Source organism: Lygodium microphyllum, chromosome 28 (assembly GCF_053477565.2).
Source record: "Lygodium microphyllum isolate KBCC chromosome 28, Lygodium_microphyllum_v1.1.10, whole genome shotgun sequence".
In the NCBI taxonomy this organism is placed as follows: domain Eukaryota; kingdom Viridiplantae; phylum Streptophyta; class Polypodiopsida; order Schizaeales; family Lygodiaceae; genus Lygodium; species Lygodium microphyllum.
In genome coordinates this window covers 90,044,915-90,064,572 of record NC_141162.1, presented here as the reverse complement: position 1 = coordinate 90,064,572, position 19,658 = coordinate 90,044,915, and the positions used below count along the sequence as shown (strand labels likewise).

Below are 19,658 nucleotides of genomic sequence, written 5' to 3'. Positions count from 1 at the left end.
AATACATGCTGTCCTGGAGTGTTTACAGCAGGTCTGCACTGTTCCACAGTCAATGGCCGAAGTATTTCACTTCCAACAAGTGACGAAATGCAACCACTCAATGCCAGGATGAGTTGCAAGTGTTTATCTAAGTGCCCAAGAGGTCTAGGAGCAAGAACAAAGGAAAAATCTTATTAGAAAAGAGGGGGGAGGCTGCAAGTGCAATCACACCAAGTCTGGCTGAAGTCCTTGCTAGCTAGGCTGAAGCTCAACGAGCACACTGTAGTGCTCAATGCATCCCCTTTGAGATCCTAGACAAGCATATAGAATCTGGAAGTGAGCTGAGCCTCAAAATTTACCTAGGGAAGAAGAGGGTTGAGCTTCCATGAAACCTTCAAGCTGTAGGTCTTTGCAGGCTAAAACAAAATTGATGAAGAAGCTCCTTGAATGATAGGTTGTGATACCAATTGAAAGGTAGAGCCCGAGCGGAAGCAAGAGAAAGAGAGACAATATGTGGAAACTCCAATAATCACAATCTCTAACCAGCCCTCCTCTTATTCTATTGTCACTGAAAGAATAATGAATAATAGTGATGGGCACTTACCACCTGCAGTGTACAAGTGTACGAGTACAATGTACAATGAGTAAATGTGGGTGGCTAGGCACATGTGCCTTTGCCCCCACTAGACTCAAGCAACCCCCTTTGTGCAAGAAGATAAGATGAGCTATGCAGGAAAGAAGAAGAACAGGTAGGGAATCATGATGGCATGGAATAGACTTGATTGGTTTGATAGTGAAGCAAGTACATTGTTTTATAGCTTTTCAACTATGCTACTACTCTTCCCTCTGTGTTTATGGGATACAACCCTCCGTGCCTATAGCACTTCTCACTTTTGAGCTATACATTGTTTTGTGCCACCATATTTTTAACATCCCCATCTATTTTTGAGTTGCCCTCTACATGAGTGTGCAGCCTAGAAGTAGTTGAGCCCACTTTTCCTAGAGATCCTCCAATCTAGCTAATCGTGGAGCCTTCTTCCAATTCAAATGTTGGAGACACTAACTGCAGACCTATCACACCTGCCACTTGCATATCTATTGATTCTTGCAATGCACACTCTAGCCTAGCTTCTCTCTTCTACTGCACATTTCTACTTACTCTCCTAAATCTTACCATACCTACTTTTTGGTAGTGGAACCATCTCCAAAACCAACCCATTGCACTCACAAGCACTTTTTCATTGAAATTGAGGTATGCATGTTTTATGATTTTGTGTGGTATTTTTGCTCCTAACTTGTTTTTTACAAGTTCGCACTAACCACAATAATATTTTTTTTTTCCAAGAAAAGAGAACTCTATTAATAACACCTCGGAGAAAGTCCCCCTACGGTAAATACAAAGTACAAGAAACTCTGTGAAGCGTAACTAAGTACATCAAAGATACAATGGTTGTGTAAACAACCAATCCAGTGGGCTAAAGTACCAGACCATTTGAGGGGTAGTGTGAAAGAAGGTGTCTGAATCCCAAATCCTCAGGAAAGCCTCTCTTTTCTTCCTCATCCTCTCAGAGCTGCCCTGCAACCTCTCCCATCTCCCACGAAGAGTATGGACTATCTCTGTCCAAATCCTCAATAAAGACTCCCCAGTGGGTATATCCTGAAGATCAATGACCTGGCTACATCTCGCAGTCCATATGTACCAAGCTATAATGCTGAGAATCAGCTCCCATCAGTGACAATGTCCCTGAGTCCACTGTGTCTGTGAGTAGTCTGGGGTAGGGATCTTGCTCAGATGCTGTCCAATGATGAGAAAAGAAATGCTCCCCTGAGTGTCCTCATAGCCGCAAGCTGAACCTCTGTCTGTGACCCAAGCTGCAGCCCCCCATATCGCCACCATGGACTCTGTTGTACCATGGAATACTATCCTAAGAGCTCTCCTCCAAATCTCTTGGGCTCTAGGACAGTCCCAGAGGCAATGTCTCTGTGTCTCCTCTAGCTCACCACATCATCACGCGCAAGCCACTGAGTCCCTGCCATATCCAAGCCAAGTGCCAACTGCTAAATTCCTATGGGCTAGAAGCCATAGAAAAAGAGATAACTTCCTAGGCCTGAAGCTGTCATGTAGCCACCTCCAAAAGTCGTATAGGAACTCATCTGAGACTCCCTCTCTATGCCAATGAGGGATGGCTGCTGGCTGTGCTCTAATCTTGCTCATCTGTATCCTCCGTCCCAATCTAGTAGGGAAGCCAAAGAAGGGGATGTCGGATGGCCTATCAAGGAAGGGATCCCTCCACACCTACTCTCTTGGATCCCACTGAAATCTCTGTAGAGGCCTCCTCTAGTATGCCCAATATCTCCATCCATCTATAAGACAAGTGGTTGGGTCTGGGTCTATGTGCCATTTTCTTTGAAAGTGTGCCACTACTCTAATTCTCTGCCTGGGGCAGCCACTGAGTGCTGTAAGGTCAAGGTCCTTTCGCTGGAGGCGACCATCCTCCTCAACTATGAAAGTGAATGTCCTGTCTTTGCTAGATGCAATGACTGCTAGAAGAATATCCCCTTTAGAGAAAAGACCAATCCAAGTCTGAGAGGAAGCTATTTCAGTTTGCCAATTTGGTGGAACCACTTCCATCACGGCCTCAATCATAGCTGTGGGTCCCCTAAGACCATGTAATCTCTGCCTTTGGGTCTCATGAAGTAACTCCTAAAATGCAAACCACTCCCCCACTGATGTAGCGACCTGTAAAGAGAATCTCCCCCATGATAAGTCTGTCCGCTGCCCAATGGTGTGGCCTGACTCTGATCTCAAATGATGATTAAAGAGAAGAGGCTGTCTCCTCTTCTCTTCAATAGTACTCAGGGGGAGCTGGTGGAGCCCTGGAGATACAGATCTCCAAGCTCTAATAATGGCAGCTACAAATCTTACCTCGAAGCTCCTCCCTAAATCTCTGGTGCTGATCTCCTGAAATATCCAGTGAATGCTGGACTGCCATGGTCCCCCATGTATGGGTGTCAAGTCCTCTAGCCTCCCCATCAGAAGTTTCTTTCAGGGCTCCTCTCGTGGAAGAAGACCTCTAACAATGAGCTTGACCAATAAGGCTTTGCTCTGACTATTTGGGTCTATGATCCCCAATCCTCCTCTGCATCTAGGCTGTATGATGACATTCCAAGCCACCTTTGCTCTGGCTGTTGGACTCCCATCTCCTCCTGACCAAATGAAGTTCGTGATGAGGCGTTTCACCTGGCCAATACACAACCTAGAGAATGCCCAACGAGAAGTGATGTACCACATGGTCGCAAGAAGAACTTGGTTGGCAACCACTACTCTTCCTGCCAACGAGAGTCTCGCCAAGCTCCAATACAAAAGCTTCTGTCCAATGCTCAAAAGGAGGGGTGCCAGCTACTACTCTGAGGTAATGTCAATCCCCACATGGCATCTAAGATATCTCACAGCGGTCCTGCGGGGAACCCATGTGAAATCCTCATGTGGTCGCCACTTTGGCTGTCTAGTGTCGCATATCCAAAGGATTTGTGCCAATTAATTAGTGCTCCTGATGCTTTGCAAAATGTCTCCATGGCTACTACAAAGGCTCTAAAGTTGCCCTCATTCTCATCAAAGTAAACTGCTGTATCATCAACAAACTCCACATCAAGAAGCTCCTCAAATTCAAGGATGGGTAGCCTGATGCCTTTGATACTTGTAGATCTGTCTCTCAAGAAGGAGCTCGCGGCCTCTGCTACAAATAGAAACAAGAACAGAGCAAGTGGACATCCCTGTCTAGCTGATCTATGGATGTTGAATCTATCTCCTCTTGCCCCTCTAGTCATGACCTGGCTATGTGTTGAAGAATAGAGAGCCGCTACACCCTTGACCCACTGCTCTGGAAAGCCCATCCTTAGCATTGTGCCCTCCAGGAACTCCCAATCCACGCGATCATATGCCTTCTCAAAGTCGAAAAGGAGCACAATAAGTTCTTTCCTCCTGAATCTAGCCAAAGTTGTGGTCTCCTAGAAGGTGAAGATGTTGTCCAAGATGCTGCGCTCTCGGACAAATCATGTCTGAGTGGGGTGTATAATATCTGACATCAATGGTTCCAGCCTGAGACTAATTGCCTTTGCGAGGATCTTATGGGCAGTTCCAAGCAAGGTGATCGGTCTCCACTGTGTGATCTCCAATCTATCTCCACTTCCTTTCGGGATACGATGAATCAGCCCCTCAGAGAGTCTCTCTGGCATAGTCCCTGATGCCATAATCTTCTGAAAGGCTGAGTGAAGGCCTTTTTTGATAAGATCCCAGTAGCTCACAAACAAGGATTTATCTAGTCCATCTTCCCCTAGACACTTGCCTAAGGGTAGTGCCCAAAGTGCCTCCTCCAACTCCTCTTCTGTAAAATGGGCCATCAGATTTCTGCTCATCCTATCTGTAACCACCCTTTGCGTGCTCTGCCAAACTGCTTCTCTAGCTCTCTCATATCCAGGGGGTCTAGTGGTGGATCCTAGTAGGGATGTATAGTATTGTGTGGCCACTTGTCTCGCCTCTAGAGGGCCTTGTGCAATGGATCCATCAGCTCTCATGAGTCTCTGAACACCCTGTCTAGAGTGTTTAGGCCATGTGGTGCGGAAAAAATCCCTATTAACCCTATCCCCAAACTGAGTCCAAAAAGAGGCTCTCACATGAAATATGTACTTTGATCTAGCTTCCTTCATGGAATCAATCTCTGCCTTGCCGGTATGCATCCTCTCAGCTATCCATCTACATCTTGGCCGTCTCTCCTCCTCCCTCTGTAAGGCAACCAATGATGCCCTAGCAGCTCTTTCCTTCTCTAGAAGGCTCTGTCTCCTTGTGGCCTCCTCTCTGAAGAGGGAACTAATCTCCTGTAGGCTCTCATCCAAGTCACTAGCTGCCCGTCCAAGTGAGAAGGGTCTAGATCTCCAACACTGTGTGACTGTTTCTCTAAGATCATCCTCATAAAACAAGTGCTCTGGAATCCTGACACTGGAATGGGGTCCCCCTACTCTCTCAAGAAGAAGTATCTGAATCGATGAGTGGTCTGAGAGGGTCGTGCCAGGTATGATGCCTATAAGGCCGCCTCTGTCGCAAGCCCAGTCATCCACATAAAATCGATCAATCCTGGAGAAAGTCCTGGCTCCTATCACCCTGTCTCTCCTGGAGAACTGAAGTGAGCCTATGGTCCTACCAAATTCTGTTGTGAACCATGGGTCCTGGCCTCTAATCTTAAATAAGAACTCCTCCCAAGCAGCCTGCTCTCCTCCCCTAATGATTTCTGTGCATCTGCATCTCCTCTCCTCCTCAAGAGACTCCACCGTGTTAAAGTCACCCCCTACCATCCAGTGATCAACCTGTGGTAGAGACTAACTGAGGGTGGTTCAAAACTGTCTCCTGTCTCGTTGGCCATTCGGGGCATAAATGGCCAACAAACCAATCGGGGCATAAATGGCTAACAAACCAATGAGTGCCTCCTCCACTCTCACCAAGACCCACATGGCTCTCCTTGGAATCAGAATACCCCAGCCCTGTACCGACTGAGTCCACTGCTCCCCAACACATATACATACTCCAGCCTGTATCTCAATAGCACCTACAACTGCTACCCAATAAGCGTGACTCTAACCTGACAATAGCTTCCCACAACATCGGGATATCCTGTCTGCCGAAAGATGGTACTCTTGTAACATAAGAAAATCAATGGATCCTCCTACTAGAGCTCTGTGCAGATCCTATCGCATGACATCGGAATATCCTGTCTGCCGAAAGATGGTACTCTTGTAACATAAGAAAATCAATGGATCCTCCTACTAGAGCTCTGTGCAGATCCTATCGCATGAGGCTCCGGCCCTACCTAAAGTGACGAACTCCGAAGCCTCGTACATTCCATGAGAGTATCCTCATGGAGTGTGTCTCAACCTCTCGAACCGGCGTGGCTGTACAGCCCATGCTGCCTCCTAGTATATATCTGATCATGTGTCCTCTCCGCTATCTCTGCTGTGAGGTGTAATGGGGGGAAGTCCTCAGAGTAGGCATCTGAGTTCTCTACCTCCTGCTCACTGTCCTGGGCTATCACGGCCTCCCCTGCCTACTGTGTGTCGGGTACTTGAGATGGGCTAAGCTCGGGAAGCTCAACCTGATGGAGCAATGGTCTGGGGGACTGTGGCGTATTTGAAGCTTGTTGTAGCTCCTGAGAAGCTACTAGTGTCGTTGCCTCCGTGGGCTGAATCACAACCATCTACAGTACTGCCCCTATCAGTGGCTGTGGGACCTTTGGCTGTTGGGCATCCATAGGAGCATCTATGGGAACAGTGGGGGGCTGCAGTGGTTCTACATGGGCTGACGGCCTCAGGTCCCTGATCAGTCTCCATCGTCTCGACTCTAGGCCCTCGTGCCTTTGCCTCTCATCAGCGCGCTCTCTTCACTGGCGTTGTCTCCTCCTCTGTCTAGCCTTGCGCTATCTCTGGCACTCTGCATCACTCCTCTAATGTGTCTCAGGTCTACCACCTCCCTCATCCCTGAAGGAGGTCTGACTTCGGCATGTCCTGGGGCATTCAACTGCAAGATGTCCAATCATCCTGCAAGCAAAGCACTGACCAGGGAGGCGTGTATAAGAGATTGGATGGATAAGAAAGTCCCCCGTGAATGGAGGGAATTCTAATATTCTGGGAAAGGCATTGCAAAGGCTCTATGGGTATTATCACTCGGACCGATGGGTATCTATGTGGACCTTCTGAGACTGCATTAGCAAAAGTCCTATCCCTCTGTATGACGTGGCCGAATATACTGCCAATCTCAGAAAGGTATGGCATAAAATACTCATCAAGGCCAAGGAAAGAGATGGTGATGGCAGTGCCATCTCCAAGCAATGAATACTGCCGGCCCTCGATCCATCTATCAAAGTATGCTACTGAGGTCCTGACATCAAGCAGGCTGGTAGCAAGCGCTGCCTCCATGTGCTCGGGTGAGCTAAACTGAAGTCTGAAGCATCCCTTTCCAAGGGGCACCACTCGCATGATCTTGGTCGAGGTGCTGGTAAGAGAAGACTGGATGGATTCCTTGAGATTGTGGATAGGCGGACGATCTCCAACCATTCTGCAGGCCAATGATGATGCTTATAGGGATGTCACTCTCTCCCTAAGTGCCAGCTCTGTGTCCGGAGCAAAGCGGATCGGTGGGAAGGCATCGGCCGAGTGTCTGCAGGGGGCTGCACTGGAACCCCTTGGGGATGGTGGAGGACCGGTTGCAATCTCGGGCGATACACTAGCTCCATGTGTCGGTGGTGCGGGTGCTTCCTGGTTTGTTGGCGTAGGGTATAGCCACTGGTCTGCCTGTTGGGGTTGTGCGAGGGAAGGGGAGATGGATGTTGCTTGTGCAAGGAATCTTACAAAGGCTGCAAGGGTGGATGAGGAGGCTGAGGAAGTGTCCATGGCTGCGAAGCGAGGGGTTGCTGCCAGCAAATAGCTGATGAATTGATGATGGGTCTTGTCGGATCCAACCCCCTTGCAATTCTGCACAGAAGAAGTTGTTTGCTGGGCCCAGGGTGGTGTGCACCCTGGCAGGGCAACTAGACAGAAGGGGCGCAGGGCAAACAGGACACGTGCAGCAAGAAGGGGTGCAGGCACAACAACGTCAGGGTAGTTCCTGCAGGCTACGCCATGTCACTGACGTCTTGCTCTCACGTGTGTGCTCTTATTCTTTTTCTCTTAATTCCAAGTATGTTCGAGCCACGTCTTCATTTTCACGGCCTGAAACGCAATAGGCCATACCAGTTGATAAAAGCTGCAATCCTTGAGGCGTCCTTAGAGGCCATTCATTTCACATGTTTTCAGCTGGACATACACTTCACTTTTCTTCCTTGGGTGCTTCTCTTTTTCCCCATTGGCATCGACATCTTGGGGAGAGAGAAGGGGTGCTTATTTCTCCTTCCACCATCCGACGATGAGAGGGGGCGGTCTTTTTTCTAGTGTTAATAGGAATTTGATTACTTCAAAGACATTATTTTTGTACTTTGTATCATCATCCGCATCATTAGGATGACTATGATTGTAAAAGGACACTTGGGCAAGCAATTCCCCTACAAGGGCACTATCGAAGTAGCACCATTGCGTAGCATTTTGCATGAGCATGATGTCTTACATTGCTCTCATGGCACAGGTTACTCAATAGACGAAAAATATTGTTAAAAAACACTCGAAAGAAAACAGACAAGACCATTGTGGTTCCATCCACCTTTGCAAATCCTAGTAGGCCACTGAGCAACTAATAGGTACCCTTTGTCCAATACCTTGGCCTCTCTAGGGCCATCACTTAGGCTCCCTCGGTAACATAATCATTGCCTCTATAGTTTTGATGCATCACTGGGCAACTAAGGAGCACCCTTTGCCCAATGCTCTGGCTACTTTAGGGTGGGATACCTTGGGGTAAAAGAAAACATTGGGCTAGGGCTATCTTGACTATCCCTTCTTGGCTCCAGTTTTGGGCTTGAGAGGGGGTGCTAAGATGAAAATCTATTCTAAACTTAATTAGCTCTTAATTATAGCCCCAAATCTCAAAAGTACCAAATTTGTTAAAAAGAAACGCAATCCTAGAGAGTGTCTGTGTCCCATATGCCGACCCCTAATTTGGGAGGACCCATCCATGTATAAATAGATAGGCTACCCACCACTCAGTCTCAATCTCGTTTTTGCAGTTTGTAGGTGCCTTATCTCTGCTATCCACACCCCGTTCGCAAAGGATATCTAAGTTTGAGTTACTGCCCATTGCTGTCCATCATCAAGCACCTGCTCTCCAGCCTTCTCCATTAACTAGTGAGATTGTTTTCAACCTACTGTTCAGTCTGCATCTGCTGTGTTTACTGCTGATGTCTGTCACCGTGATAAGCGTTTTACCCAGATCTGTCATCAACTGCTGCTGACGTCATCAAAAAGTCAGCATTTTGCTGTTTTCGCTGTCGCATGTGCGGCCACGTCACTTAGCAACCTATGTTTTGCAATTTCTAACCGTCACCAGCCTACCACATGTCATCATCATTGTCCACGTTTGCTGATTTACTACTTCCCGACTCTGTCCAACACACTGATCCAGCCATCATAGAGCTATGTTTGCTACTGCCAGACATTCCTAGAGGCTATTTGCTACATTTTAAAATCCGTTAACAGTACAATACATTCTCCAACTCATACTCTCTACCTCGATCCTAGAGACATGAGAGTTCAGGGGTTAGTATTTCACTTTTGCATGGTGTGTTTGCTACATTGAGCATCAATATTCAGCATTTATTCATTCATTCTCTTCTTCAATGTTAATTGGTTGAGAGTTACCCTAACCCTAACTATGTTCTTTATCGGTTTATGCTTTGTTGTATGATTGTGTTCGTTATCTATAGAGGAGTATTTCTTAACAATAGTATCATTTGTGGCCCAAAATGGAGCACCACAGATAAGTAATTTTACAATACTACAAGGAGTCTTTCTCATGAAGTGAAAAGTTTTATCCCTGCCCATCTATCTAGACTCCAAGATAGATAATGCCATAACAAAAGCAAGAGAACGCCACAAAACTAAGAAATAAATAAACTAAACAGGAAAAAAGTCGCAATCAAATGATCCAACTAATATAGCTTTGGCCTATGGGAGTTGTTTGCACACTAAAAGGCTCAGCATAAGACTGCTCTTCTTTCACCCATGCATGGATTAAATGGAAAAGGAGGAGAGATGCAAAATAACAAAGAGGAAAGAACAAAAAGACTAAGGGCATGAAGAACCTCTTCTAGACACCAAGTAAATTGCCATAGAAGTAGATGAAGCAAACTTACAACTTCGTGTATTTGGGGGCATATCCTTTGACAAAATCAAATCTCCAGCCATCAAACCCAATGTCCGCTTTCAGCCAGTTCATCCAATCAGAAAGTTCATCTTGCACACGCTTATTTGTATGGTCCAAGTCTGGAGCAGCCCCGTAACTTTCACCAGTATCATGGTGCCCTCTTCCTGCACTATCATATGCATCATTATCCACAACTGCCCAAGAACCCCAATCCAGTCTCTTATCACTTGTTCCACCCTCAAACACATTCCAATGACCACCAGAATCTTGTCTCCAAGCACTGCGGTGGTTAATAACAATGTCTGCCATGCAGCAAATTCCATTAATGTGCAAAGCATCAATTAGTTCTTCAAGCTCTGCTTTCGTACCATATTTGGAATCATTGAGATTATACAATTGACTTGGTAGATAACCTGCAAAACACTATCAATGTTACTTGTAGAACTAACTCATGATGAGATTATGCAAACCAGTAGACAGTTAGAAAAAGAATTCGTGAAATATATGATGTGATCCAAGTCACAACTGATATGACCATGATAGAGGCACTGATGCTGTTTTAAGAGAAGTTTCTGTCCAATACCCTAATAACAAGAGTCCTATAATTAATGCAACACTGTGCTCTTACTTGCTTATATTTTGCATTCACATGTGTGGCTTGTTTTAAGAATTTCCACTAAGGATAAATCATAATTTAAATGTTTGCGTAACAGCAGCTGTGAACACGTCAACCGGTCCAGTTTTTTGTTTGTCCTTTCCACCAGTCACTTTTACCCCTGTGCTTTCTCCACCACCACTAGATGAACGAGTTTGCCATCAGAACAAGAGCTTCAGTTCTGTGAGAGTAAAAGCTAAGATCCAACTTTTAATGTGAAATATCATGATCCTCTTTAGCCTGCATCTTCCCTGCACATTAGCCGCTTTAATCTTCTCTTGTTCTCATTTAAGAGAGGAAGATGGATATTCAAGCCAGATTCTTCATCAGTGTAGCAAAGACTATGGCTTCACCAGTATAGGATTGAGGCATGGAGTCTGCTATGCAAGAGAGGCAGGAATACAGAGGCTATCAGAGATGAGCAGACAGCTTTTTGGGGTGGGGTGGGGGTGATTTTGGTGTTTTCTTTTTTCTTTTTTTGTTTTTTGTGGGTTGGGGGGTGGGGGGTGGGTTGGTTGTTGTAAAAAATACAGGATCCCCTTTTCCCTGCAAATTCTAGTCAGTCTACTGGATAACTATAGTTCTATAAGAGAGAGAATAGAAAATGCTAGGAACTTCTCCAAGATTGACTTAATTATGGGGATGATCAACTGTGACAAAGAGGGAAATTTGGCATTATTTAGGTTGCATAATTCTAGGCACTGTTCTCTTAAATGACTCCCCAGTACAGCTGGTTACATTCAAAAGGGCCAGAAGTCTCAGAAGGTCCAGATTTCTGATCATCTTAACCATGAGGATAAGATTTTTTTCGAAAAAAGGTGTGGCCGAATATATCGTGCAGAAGAAAACAATGAAGTACAAATACTCAAAAGCCTAGCTGTATGGAGTAAATCATAATATACATACAATGCCTCTCAGCTGTTCTGGGGAGGATGGGGGAAAGGAGCCATGCTGGAGGAGTATAACACCATCAGGGTTTGCCAATTTAGCAGAGTGAAGAAGAGGCTGTGGCAACCCCAACTGTGAAGGAATTGTAACTGTTGTCGAAGCTCCTGTCGATGTTGAGTCCTGATGAAGATGGCTCCCAATGGCCTCTGAGGGAGTGGATGATGGATGACTAGAGGTCAGCCGAGGTGGCATACACACAGCTCTCACTGCTGCAGGTCACCTAGCAGCAGGCCTTCCCAAACATGCCATCTTGTGAGGGTGCTAATAATCTCCCACACCTTCATTCACAACACAATAGGCTCCAAAACCTGGTGGCTAGGTAGAGCCTCCAAGCTAACCAATATAATGCATATCCACCTCATAGAGTAGATGACATCCCTGACAGACTGACTGCCAACAGAAGCAAAACCTGGTGGCTAGGTAGAGTCTCCAAGCCAACCAATATAATGCATATCCACCTCATAGAGTAGATGACATCCCTGACAGACTGACTGCCAACAGAAAGCCCCCAAGGAGATGCACCCAAGGTTGCGCTCTACTCGACGGAGTAGCCTACAAACTCCTCTTGACACCAGTTGTGCAGCCTCACAAGACCATAGGCAGTGCTTCAGAGTCTCTAGGCACTGCTGTGGGCAACACTGGCAGACCCTGCCTTGTTGCATGTGAGCCAGCCAGCTGCCAACAACAAGACTCCATGTGCATTGGCCATAGGAAGAAGGAAACCCTCCTTTGGCCACCACCGATCCCATAGATGTCTTTAGAAAGTCCATCTCAAAGGCCCCATGACCTGCTGCTCTAACCAACATCTGCTCTATTGTGTGATGGGGCCTAATCCATGTCATTTTACATCAAGATACATTGGCCAATGAGAGCTGTATAGGCAAAGAAGTTCAGCGGTTTCTATGAAACTAATGAAGCAGGCCAGCTCTATTCTCTTGGATCCCAATCTACCTCATCCAAGACCCTACCCTCCCACATCCACAATTGCAACTCAATTGTAACTCCCAAGCAATGTATGGGTCGAGCTGCCATGACTTCCTTGGATTCCTATGACTCTAGTCCTCCTCAAAGGGATGTCGAGCAAAGCTAAGCCCTGTTGTCCTCTGTACAGTGCTAGCCAGCAACCCTCTTATACGATCAAAGTATCTATTGGGCTAGGGAGTGGGTGTGCGCCTGTGATTGTACCTCCAACCTGCCTTGAGACACCAATTGGTGAATACTGGGAACTTACCCATGACCCAATTTCATAGGCTATCGGTGGGGAGGGGTGGACCATGCAGTCTCCTAAATGTGTCAAAACCCTCGTGCCCAAGACTTTGATTCTGGTCATGATCTCTAGTCCCCATCTTTGCAACTCAAATATTGAGCTCTTCTACTATGTGATCCTCTCTATTTGCGGGAAGAATGGCCTTGAATTGGTACTTGAGGCTTGGCCAATCACAAAAATGATCATCCTAGTATTGACTCTACCATTTGTTACCTGACCCTTCCAAGGTAGAGAGAAAGAGGGCCAAGAAGGCATCCTCTCTATCCACTCCATGGCTTAGACATGTGCTTCTAATGCAAAGTAGATAGTCATTTCAGCCTTCAAAGACAAACCCTGTGAACGTTGGCAACTTGGTGACTATTACATCCTTGGACATTTGGATGGGTGCTAGTAGCATTGGTCACAGTAGTCATGATGTGACTTAGTGCAAATGCACTAAGGGGGCTTTGGGGTTAGGATAGTTGAGTCCTATTTGTAGGACTTGAGACCCTATTGTGCACATTCATTGTGTGATCACAAGTGTTGGACTCTAGGCCCATTGGCCGACACATCCATACAACAAGATGGTGTGGGCTACTAGTATGGGACGCCAACCCTTGGGATGTGATCACAACCCGAAGTGCTACTAGCTCCCAAACTCAAGGGTGAGCCTATTTGGCTCTATGGCTAGGAGGTGAGTCTAATGTCCAACCCCTTATATTTGTGGATATGGCTTGTGTAGCGTCTCTTGTGCAAGTTGGATCCTAGGGAGACATTTTGTTGGTATCCAAGTATCAACCTACAATTGGACACAAGATCCAATGACATGCACAAAATTACTTTTGCTTGCGGAACCATGATGGTTTACGGTTGACAAGTACGTTTTTATCTCATTCAAGGTTGTATGGGATATTCCTAGCAAAAGGGACATGCATAGGGGACACGTGTTGCAGGTGGTGGGTATGACAGGGTACATTTCTTGTCCAATACTCATGCTCGGGTTTTTGGTGTTGGGGTGATCCGTGTGCATGGGAGTTTTTAGTTGTACTGATAAGGAAGCAAGGAGCTGCCACTCCAAGGCTATGGCAAACTGTCATCAATAACTGAAATCTCGACTTGCATGGGCATCAAAATTTATGTTTTGTCGATAAACTTAACATTTGATGGTAATGTTGTCATTGATTTTAATGTTAACATAACATTAAATGTTACTATAATTCCTAACATTTAATCATTGTATTAATGTTATTGTTGATTTTACATTGACATTAGTGTTTACGCTCATTTTATTGTTAGCCTTAAAAACACCAGGAAAGATAGAGCTTATCAATAAAAACATTTCATGCAATTCTTGTTTTTCCATTATGCACATCTACTTATACACACTAAAGAGTTAGTTTGTCAAGAAGGGAGAAAGACGAAGAAGGAGCAATGAGATCATGATACCAAAGAAAGAGAGAGAGATTGTAGCTATGTAGCTTTAGTGAGGGCGGAGGCCATGGACTAGGTAGCTGTGGACCAAGTGGGGGACAAATGTGCAAGAAACCGTGATGTCAAGGGCTGAGACTATGGCCTTCCCACAGGAAGAAGTGGGGAGGCCTAATCATGTACAGCCCACATGGCTTGGGTGTGGTGAATTGGGGATTGTGTGGCAAGATAGGCATGCAGTCTTTAATTTTTTTAAATCTTCTTTATAACACACCTAGACTCAACTCCCCTTTCACTTAATAATCTTTCATTTCTCTTGCAAGGTTTCAGTTTAAACCTTTAATTTTGAGAAGCAAGTCCCCTAAGCTGCCCCTTCGCTTTTTTTTTGTCTTTTAACAGCTGAACAAATCTACATTTAATGCACTCTGTTTATAGTCCTTTCTTCATCTGCACCTACCTCTCTCCACTCTAAACATCAAATACTCTTGCGGTTTACATTTCCCTCTCTATCTTCTTACTTTCTCTTGGTCTACTCCTCTCTTGCCATCATGGCTTCTCATGGAGTGTCTCTTTTGATGCTCCTGCTCCTACCGAACCTCAACATATGGAGGATGCCCATCCGGCTTCTCCCAAACCCAAACACATGTATGGGCAGTGTCCTAAAGCATCTTCTTTCATTAAATCTCATGGAGATTCGTCGCTTAGTATCGATTCTCCGATCTCAAATCAAGGACATGCAATGCAATTAGCTGAGATGTGCACTTTCCATTTTCCATTTGTGCCCACAGCCATGAGGACGCTGCCTCTTCAATCTAGCTTGATCCCTTTAAAGGGGAAAAGAAGGAAAATGTGATGAAATGAACATCAATTCATGACTAGCCAAATGGACGGCCTACTTTAATTTGTATCAGTTCAATGATGCTCAATGTATCGGACGGATACAAATTATGTTATAGGGGAAGGTGTATGCTTGGTGGGTGGGGCTACATCCCAAGCCAAAAACACGGGCAGATTTTCAATCTATTTTTCAAAAGTGTTTTGTAACCCATGACCTAATTGAAAATTTATGCAAATTATTTAAGTTAGACATGGGGAAGAAGTCCTTGGAGACATATTCATAAGAATTGAAAGATCTTCTATAGAAAATAAAAGCCTTGGACAATCCTCAAGCATTGCTCTACATGAGATATCTTTTTGGATTGCCACCAAACTATCAAAATGAGATACCGCAATCTGTAACACTCACTATTGGAGAACATCTACACAAAAATTTTTCATGATACTTTGGCTGCGAGTAGAGGCAACTAGTTCAATGGGTGGTTCCATTGAGCTGCCTCCACCTTCAACCTAAAGAAATCTTCTCCCCGACAACAACTCATCAGCTGTCTTCGGAGTTGCATAAGAAGAAAGATAATAAGTCCAAATTCACTCATAGCGAGAATCACTCAGAAGATCGTTGCTTTGCCTATACCATTAGATGAGCAACTTTTGCGGTGATAGACAATACTCCAAAAATAAGAAGGCGAAGTCCGTTTCCAAGACCTCAGTAAACACTATTCAAATCAAGGTATTATTTGCGAATTTTTATTGGAAGATTGTTTTGTTAATGCAAGTAGTTGCAATGGTTGCTCCATAAATAAGATTATCACTCGGCATATTAATGGCCAAGAAGTTATAGTATTGTGCAATGATGGCTCTACTCACAATTTCCTTTCTTCTTAGTTGGTGCAAAAATTACAGCTCCATACGTTACTTGCTAACCAAGCTTATCATATCCATTATGCGGAGGGCTTTATTGTGGATCATTGGGACCAGATGGTATAGAGTTTGGATCTTTCAGTCCAACAAAACCATCAGCTTATGGACTTCTAACTTATAAGCCTCAACCATATCAATGTCATTTTTGGCATGCCATGGTTTTTTTTATAAATATTCATCTCTATAGATTGACTATAAAACTCATGCATTCTCTTTTCAACTTGATGGTCATTATCATGTGATCAAAGGCCGTTTACCCTTCAAAATCACATAAAATAATATACATATCATATAAACTTCGGAATTTAGTAGATGTTTTTTTAATCCAAATGTTGTTACTTATTTTTCTTTCATTGAAAAAGTTCAATCATTTAATTCACAACTCAATTTAATTTCTTTTATTAATAATGTTAATATGAATTCAAAAGTGAGTAAATATTTGGATTCAATTCTATACGAATATACTGATGTCTTTCCATTCGAATTACCCGAGGACTTCCACGGTCTTGTGGTATGTTAGACCATAGGATCGAGACAATGTCCGATAGCCATCCCATCTCTCGGCACCCTTATAGGTTTAGCTCAAAAGAGGAGGACAAGATAGCTACACAACTTAACGATTACCTAGCTAAGGGTTTTATTGAACCAAGTAAATCTCCATGGTGCACGCCAGTCCTTCTTACTAAAAAAAAGGATGGCATGATATGCTTTTGTGTTGATTATAAAGGTCACAATGAGATAAATATCAAGAATAAGTATCCGTTACATAGGATGGATGACTTTGTAGATCAACTTTGTGATGTGCAACATTTCACTAAAATTGATCTTAGGTCCATTTACCATAAGATAATAATAGCTTACGAGAATGTCCTAAAAACTATGTTTCAAATGTGATATGGACATTATCAAAATTTTTACCTACCTTTTGGATTGACTAATACTTTCGTAACTCTCCAGCAGATGATGAATAATTTATTTCTTCCATATCCCAGAAAGTGGATAGTCATTTTCCTTGACAACATCCTCATTTACAGTAAGTCAATAAAGGAGCATGTGGAACATTTGTATATGGTTTTACATCTCTTAAGACGAGAGCAATCGTTTGCAAATCTAACCAAGTGTGATTTTTTTTGCACAAAGCTGCTATATCTTGGATATGTCATCTCGATTGATGACATCCAAATTAATCCTGAAAAGGTTCGAGTAGTGCTTGATTGACCTATTCCAGGGATCATAAGGTAAGTAAAATTTTTTCCAAATTTCTTAGATTTTTTTGGAAGTTCATAAAGGAGCTATGTTCGTATTGTTGAATCCTTAACACATATGCTTAAGGGTATCCAAGCACCCACTCCTCTAACAAAACAAAAACAAAAATAAAAACCAGAAAAAAAAAGATTAGTCCACCAATCATTTGGACTAGTGAGCTCAATTGATGTTTTAAAACATTGAAACGATTAATTATTACTACACTAGTGTTGCAAATTATCAATCAGAATAGACATTTTGAGGTTCATACAGATAGGAGTGTTGAGCTAAAGTATGCATTACATACTAATTAGCCCCTTGAACAACCCAAAAAATGCTTGTTTAATATAAAAACTCTAAAACAAGGAGTGGTTTGAGAGAGTTAAAACCGGGAGAGATTCTAAATTGTTGAGGACCCGAAACTTTCTATAAATAAGCATGCTATCCTCCATTCAATCCCAATCTCATTTTTGCAAGTTTCAAGCACTCTAGCTTTGCTACCCACACCCTGTTCGCAGAGGACATCTCAGCCAAGGTTGCCCAACATTGTCTACATCCAAACAACACCTATTTATAGCCCTTTGACATTGCCTACATCCACAATTGCTGTTGCTAGCTGCCGCCCACACCTCCAACAGCTGCGTTTCAGCCTAGTGACCAGCCTATAGGCTACATTTGCCACTATTGTGGCCATATGGACTTTTACACCTGCATTTGGTGTTGATCTATTGCCGCCAATCCTTGCACTCATCAAGAGGCTCGGTTTTGATGCTGCTATTACCATTTGGAATTGACAAGAGGAACCTAACTCATTTCCCACTACTAAACTCCTCACTGAATCCTCCACTACACGGGCCTCTAAGACCCTTGATGACTAGGTCATGTTGTTCCTAAACAATCTGCCAAGTATTTCAACTATGTGCAACATGTGATCTCATAGCCCACCATGCCCACATTCTATGAATTTGAGTGTCAGCTACTACGTTATACTCATGTATTTAATCAATTTCATGGGGCTCCTCGGTGAATTCTCCACTATAGGGGCTCCTAAGTCCCTTGATGACCAGGTCGCGTTGTTCCTAAACAAGTTGCCAAGGAATTATTTCAACTTTGTGCAACATGTGATCTCACAGTCCGCTATGCCCACATTCTATGAATTTAAGTATCACTACTATGTTATACTTGGATATTCGATTAGTTTCATGGGGCATCTCCTGTAGAGAGGGCTCTTATTTCTTTCCCCTCGAAGGGGCAACAAGGGAAGGGCAAGAAACATCAAACTTTCACTGAGACTCAATCAATCTTGTGAGATACACCCATTCATCTCTCAAAACCTGAGTGATTGTGCACATAGATGGGAAAAGGATGTGATGGTTGATGCATTGTCAAGTAAGCCTCAAATTTTAGTTATCACTATGATATATCACACTGAATTGGACGCTATGAAAGATCTATATACTATTGATTTGAATTTTGTGAATGTATATAATCAGTTTTGCAATGGCCAAAGACATGAGTACTTTGTACTCAGAGATGATTTTCTAATGATGCATGGGCAGCTATGTGTCACAAAATAGTTGAAGCCTAAGGTGATCATTAAGAGTCACGCTCCCTTTTATGCAAGGCATAAAGGGGTTGATGCTACACTTAAAGCATTGAACCATTTCTTTTGTTGACCACTTTGTCAAGACATGCATCATATGTCAAAAATGAAGTATGATAGGCAAAAGATGCCAACTTTATTGCAGCCCTTCCCTGCTCCTGATAGACGTTGGTAGAGCATCCATATGGACTTTGTCTTTGAGCTTCCTAGGACACCTACGGGGGATGATGGGATATGGACCATTATTTGTAGGTTCAATAAGCAAGCACATTTCATTTTGGGGAAAAAGTAGATAAAGGCTGATTTATGATATGTTTATTTTTGTAGTATGTGTTAAGTATCATGCCATGCCAAAATTAATCACAGTGAGATCAAGACCCTCGAATGACCAATTTGTTTTGGAAGGGGCTATTTGAAAACATGGGTACTACGCTGAAATTTCTTCATCCTTCCATCCACAAACAGATGGTTAGTCAGAAGAGGCAAATTCTACAATGCTTGACCTCTTGGGATGCTATGTATCTAAGCATAAGTCATAGTTGGAGCAATATTTGCCTTTGGTAGAGTTTGCATGCAATAACACACTGCATAGTTCCATTGGCAAAGCTCCACTTGAGGTTGTGGAAGGTGGCAAGAAAGTGCCCCTATTTTCCACACAAAGGACAAGATCTTTGAGACTAATCGGTATGTAGAAAATATGGATACAACCTATGCAAAGCTTAAGTATACTCTTCAAAGGTCTCAAGAGAAGCAAAAGAAGGCAATTGATCGCCATACACATGCTTTGCAATTTGCAAAGGGTGATTATGTGTTGCTATGTTTTGAAAAGGCAAGACTGAAAAGATGAAAGGTAGAGAGAGGTTGTATCCAATGTTGAGTATGAGATATTATGGGCCCTTCTAGGTGTCGGAGAGGATCGGCTATGTTGCTTACAAATTGAAATTGAAACCGCGCTAGCAGA

At 43.8% G+C, this 19,658-nt stretch overlaps 1 protein-coding gene across 1 annotated transcript in view; it reads right to left on the bottom strand.

Annotated features, from left to right (window-relative positions):
- LOC148011744 (alpha-amylase-like) overlaps window positions 1–19,658 on the bottom strand; it is a 108,441-nt gene that overhangs the window by 73,496 nt on the left and 15,287 nt on the right. Inside the window, exon 3 of the mRNA XM_087670265.1 lies at window positions 9,804–10,227. Within this exon, the coding sequence (XP_087526391.1) occupies window positions 9,804–10,227 (424 nt within the window). The remainder of the gene's footprint in view (window positions 1–9,803; window positions 10,228–19,658) is intronic.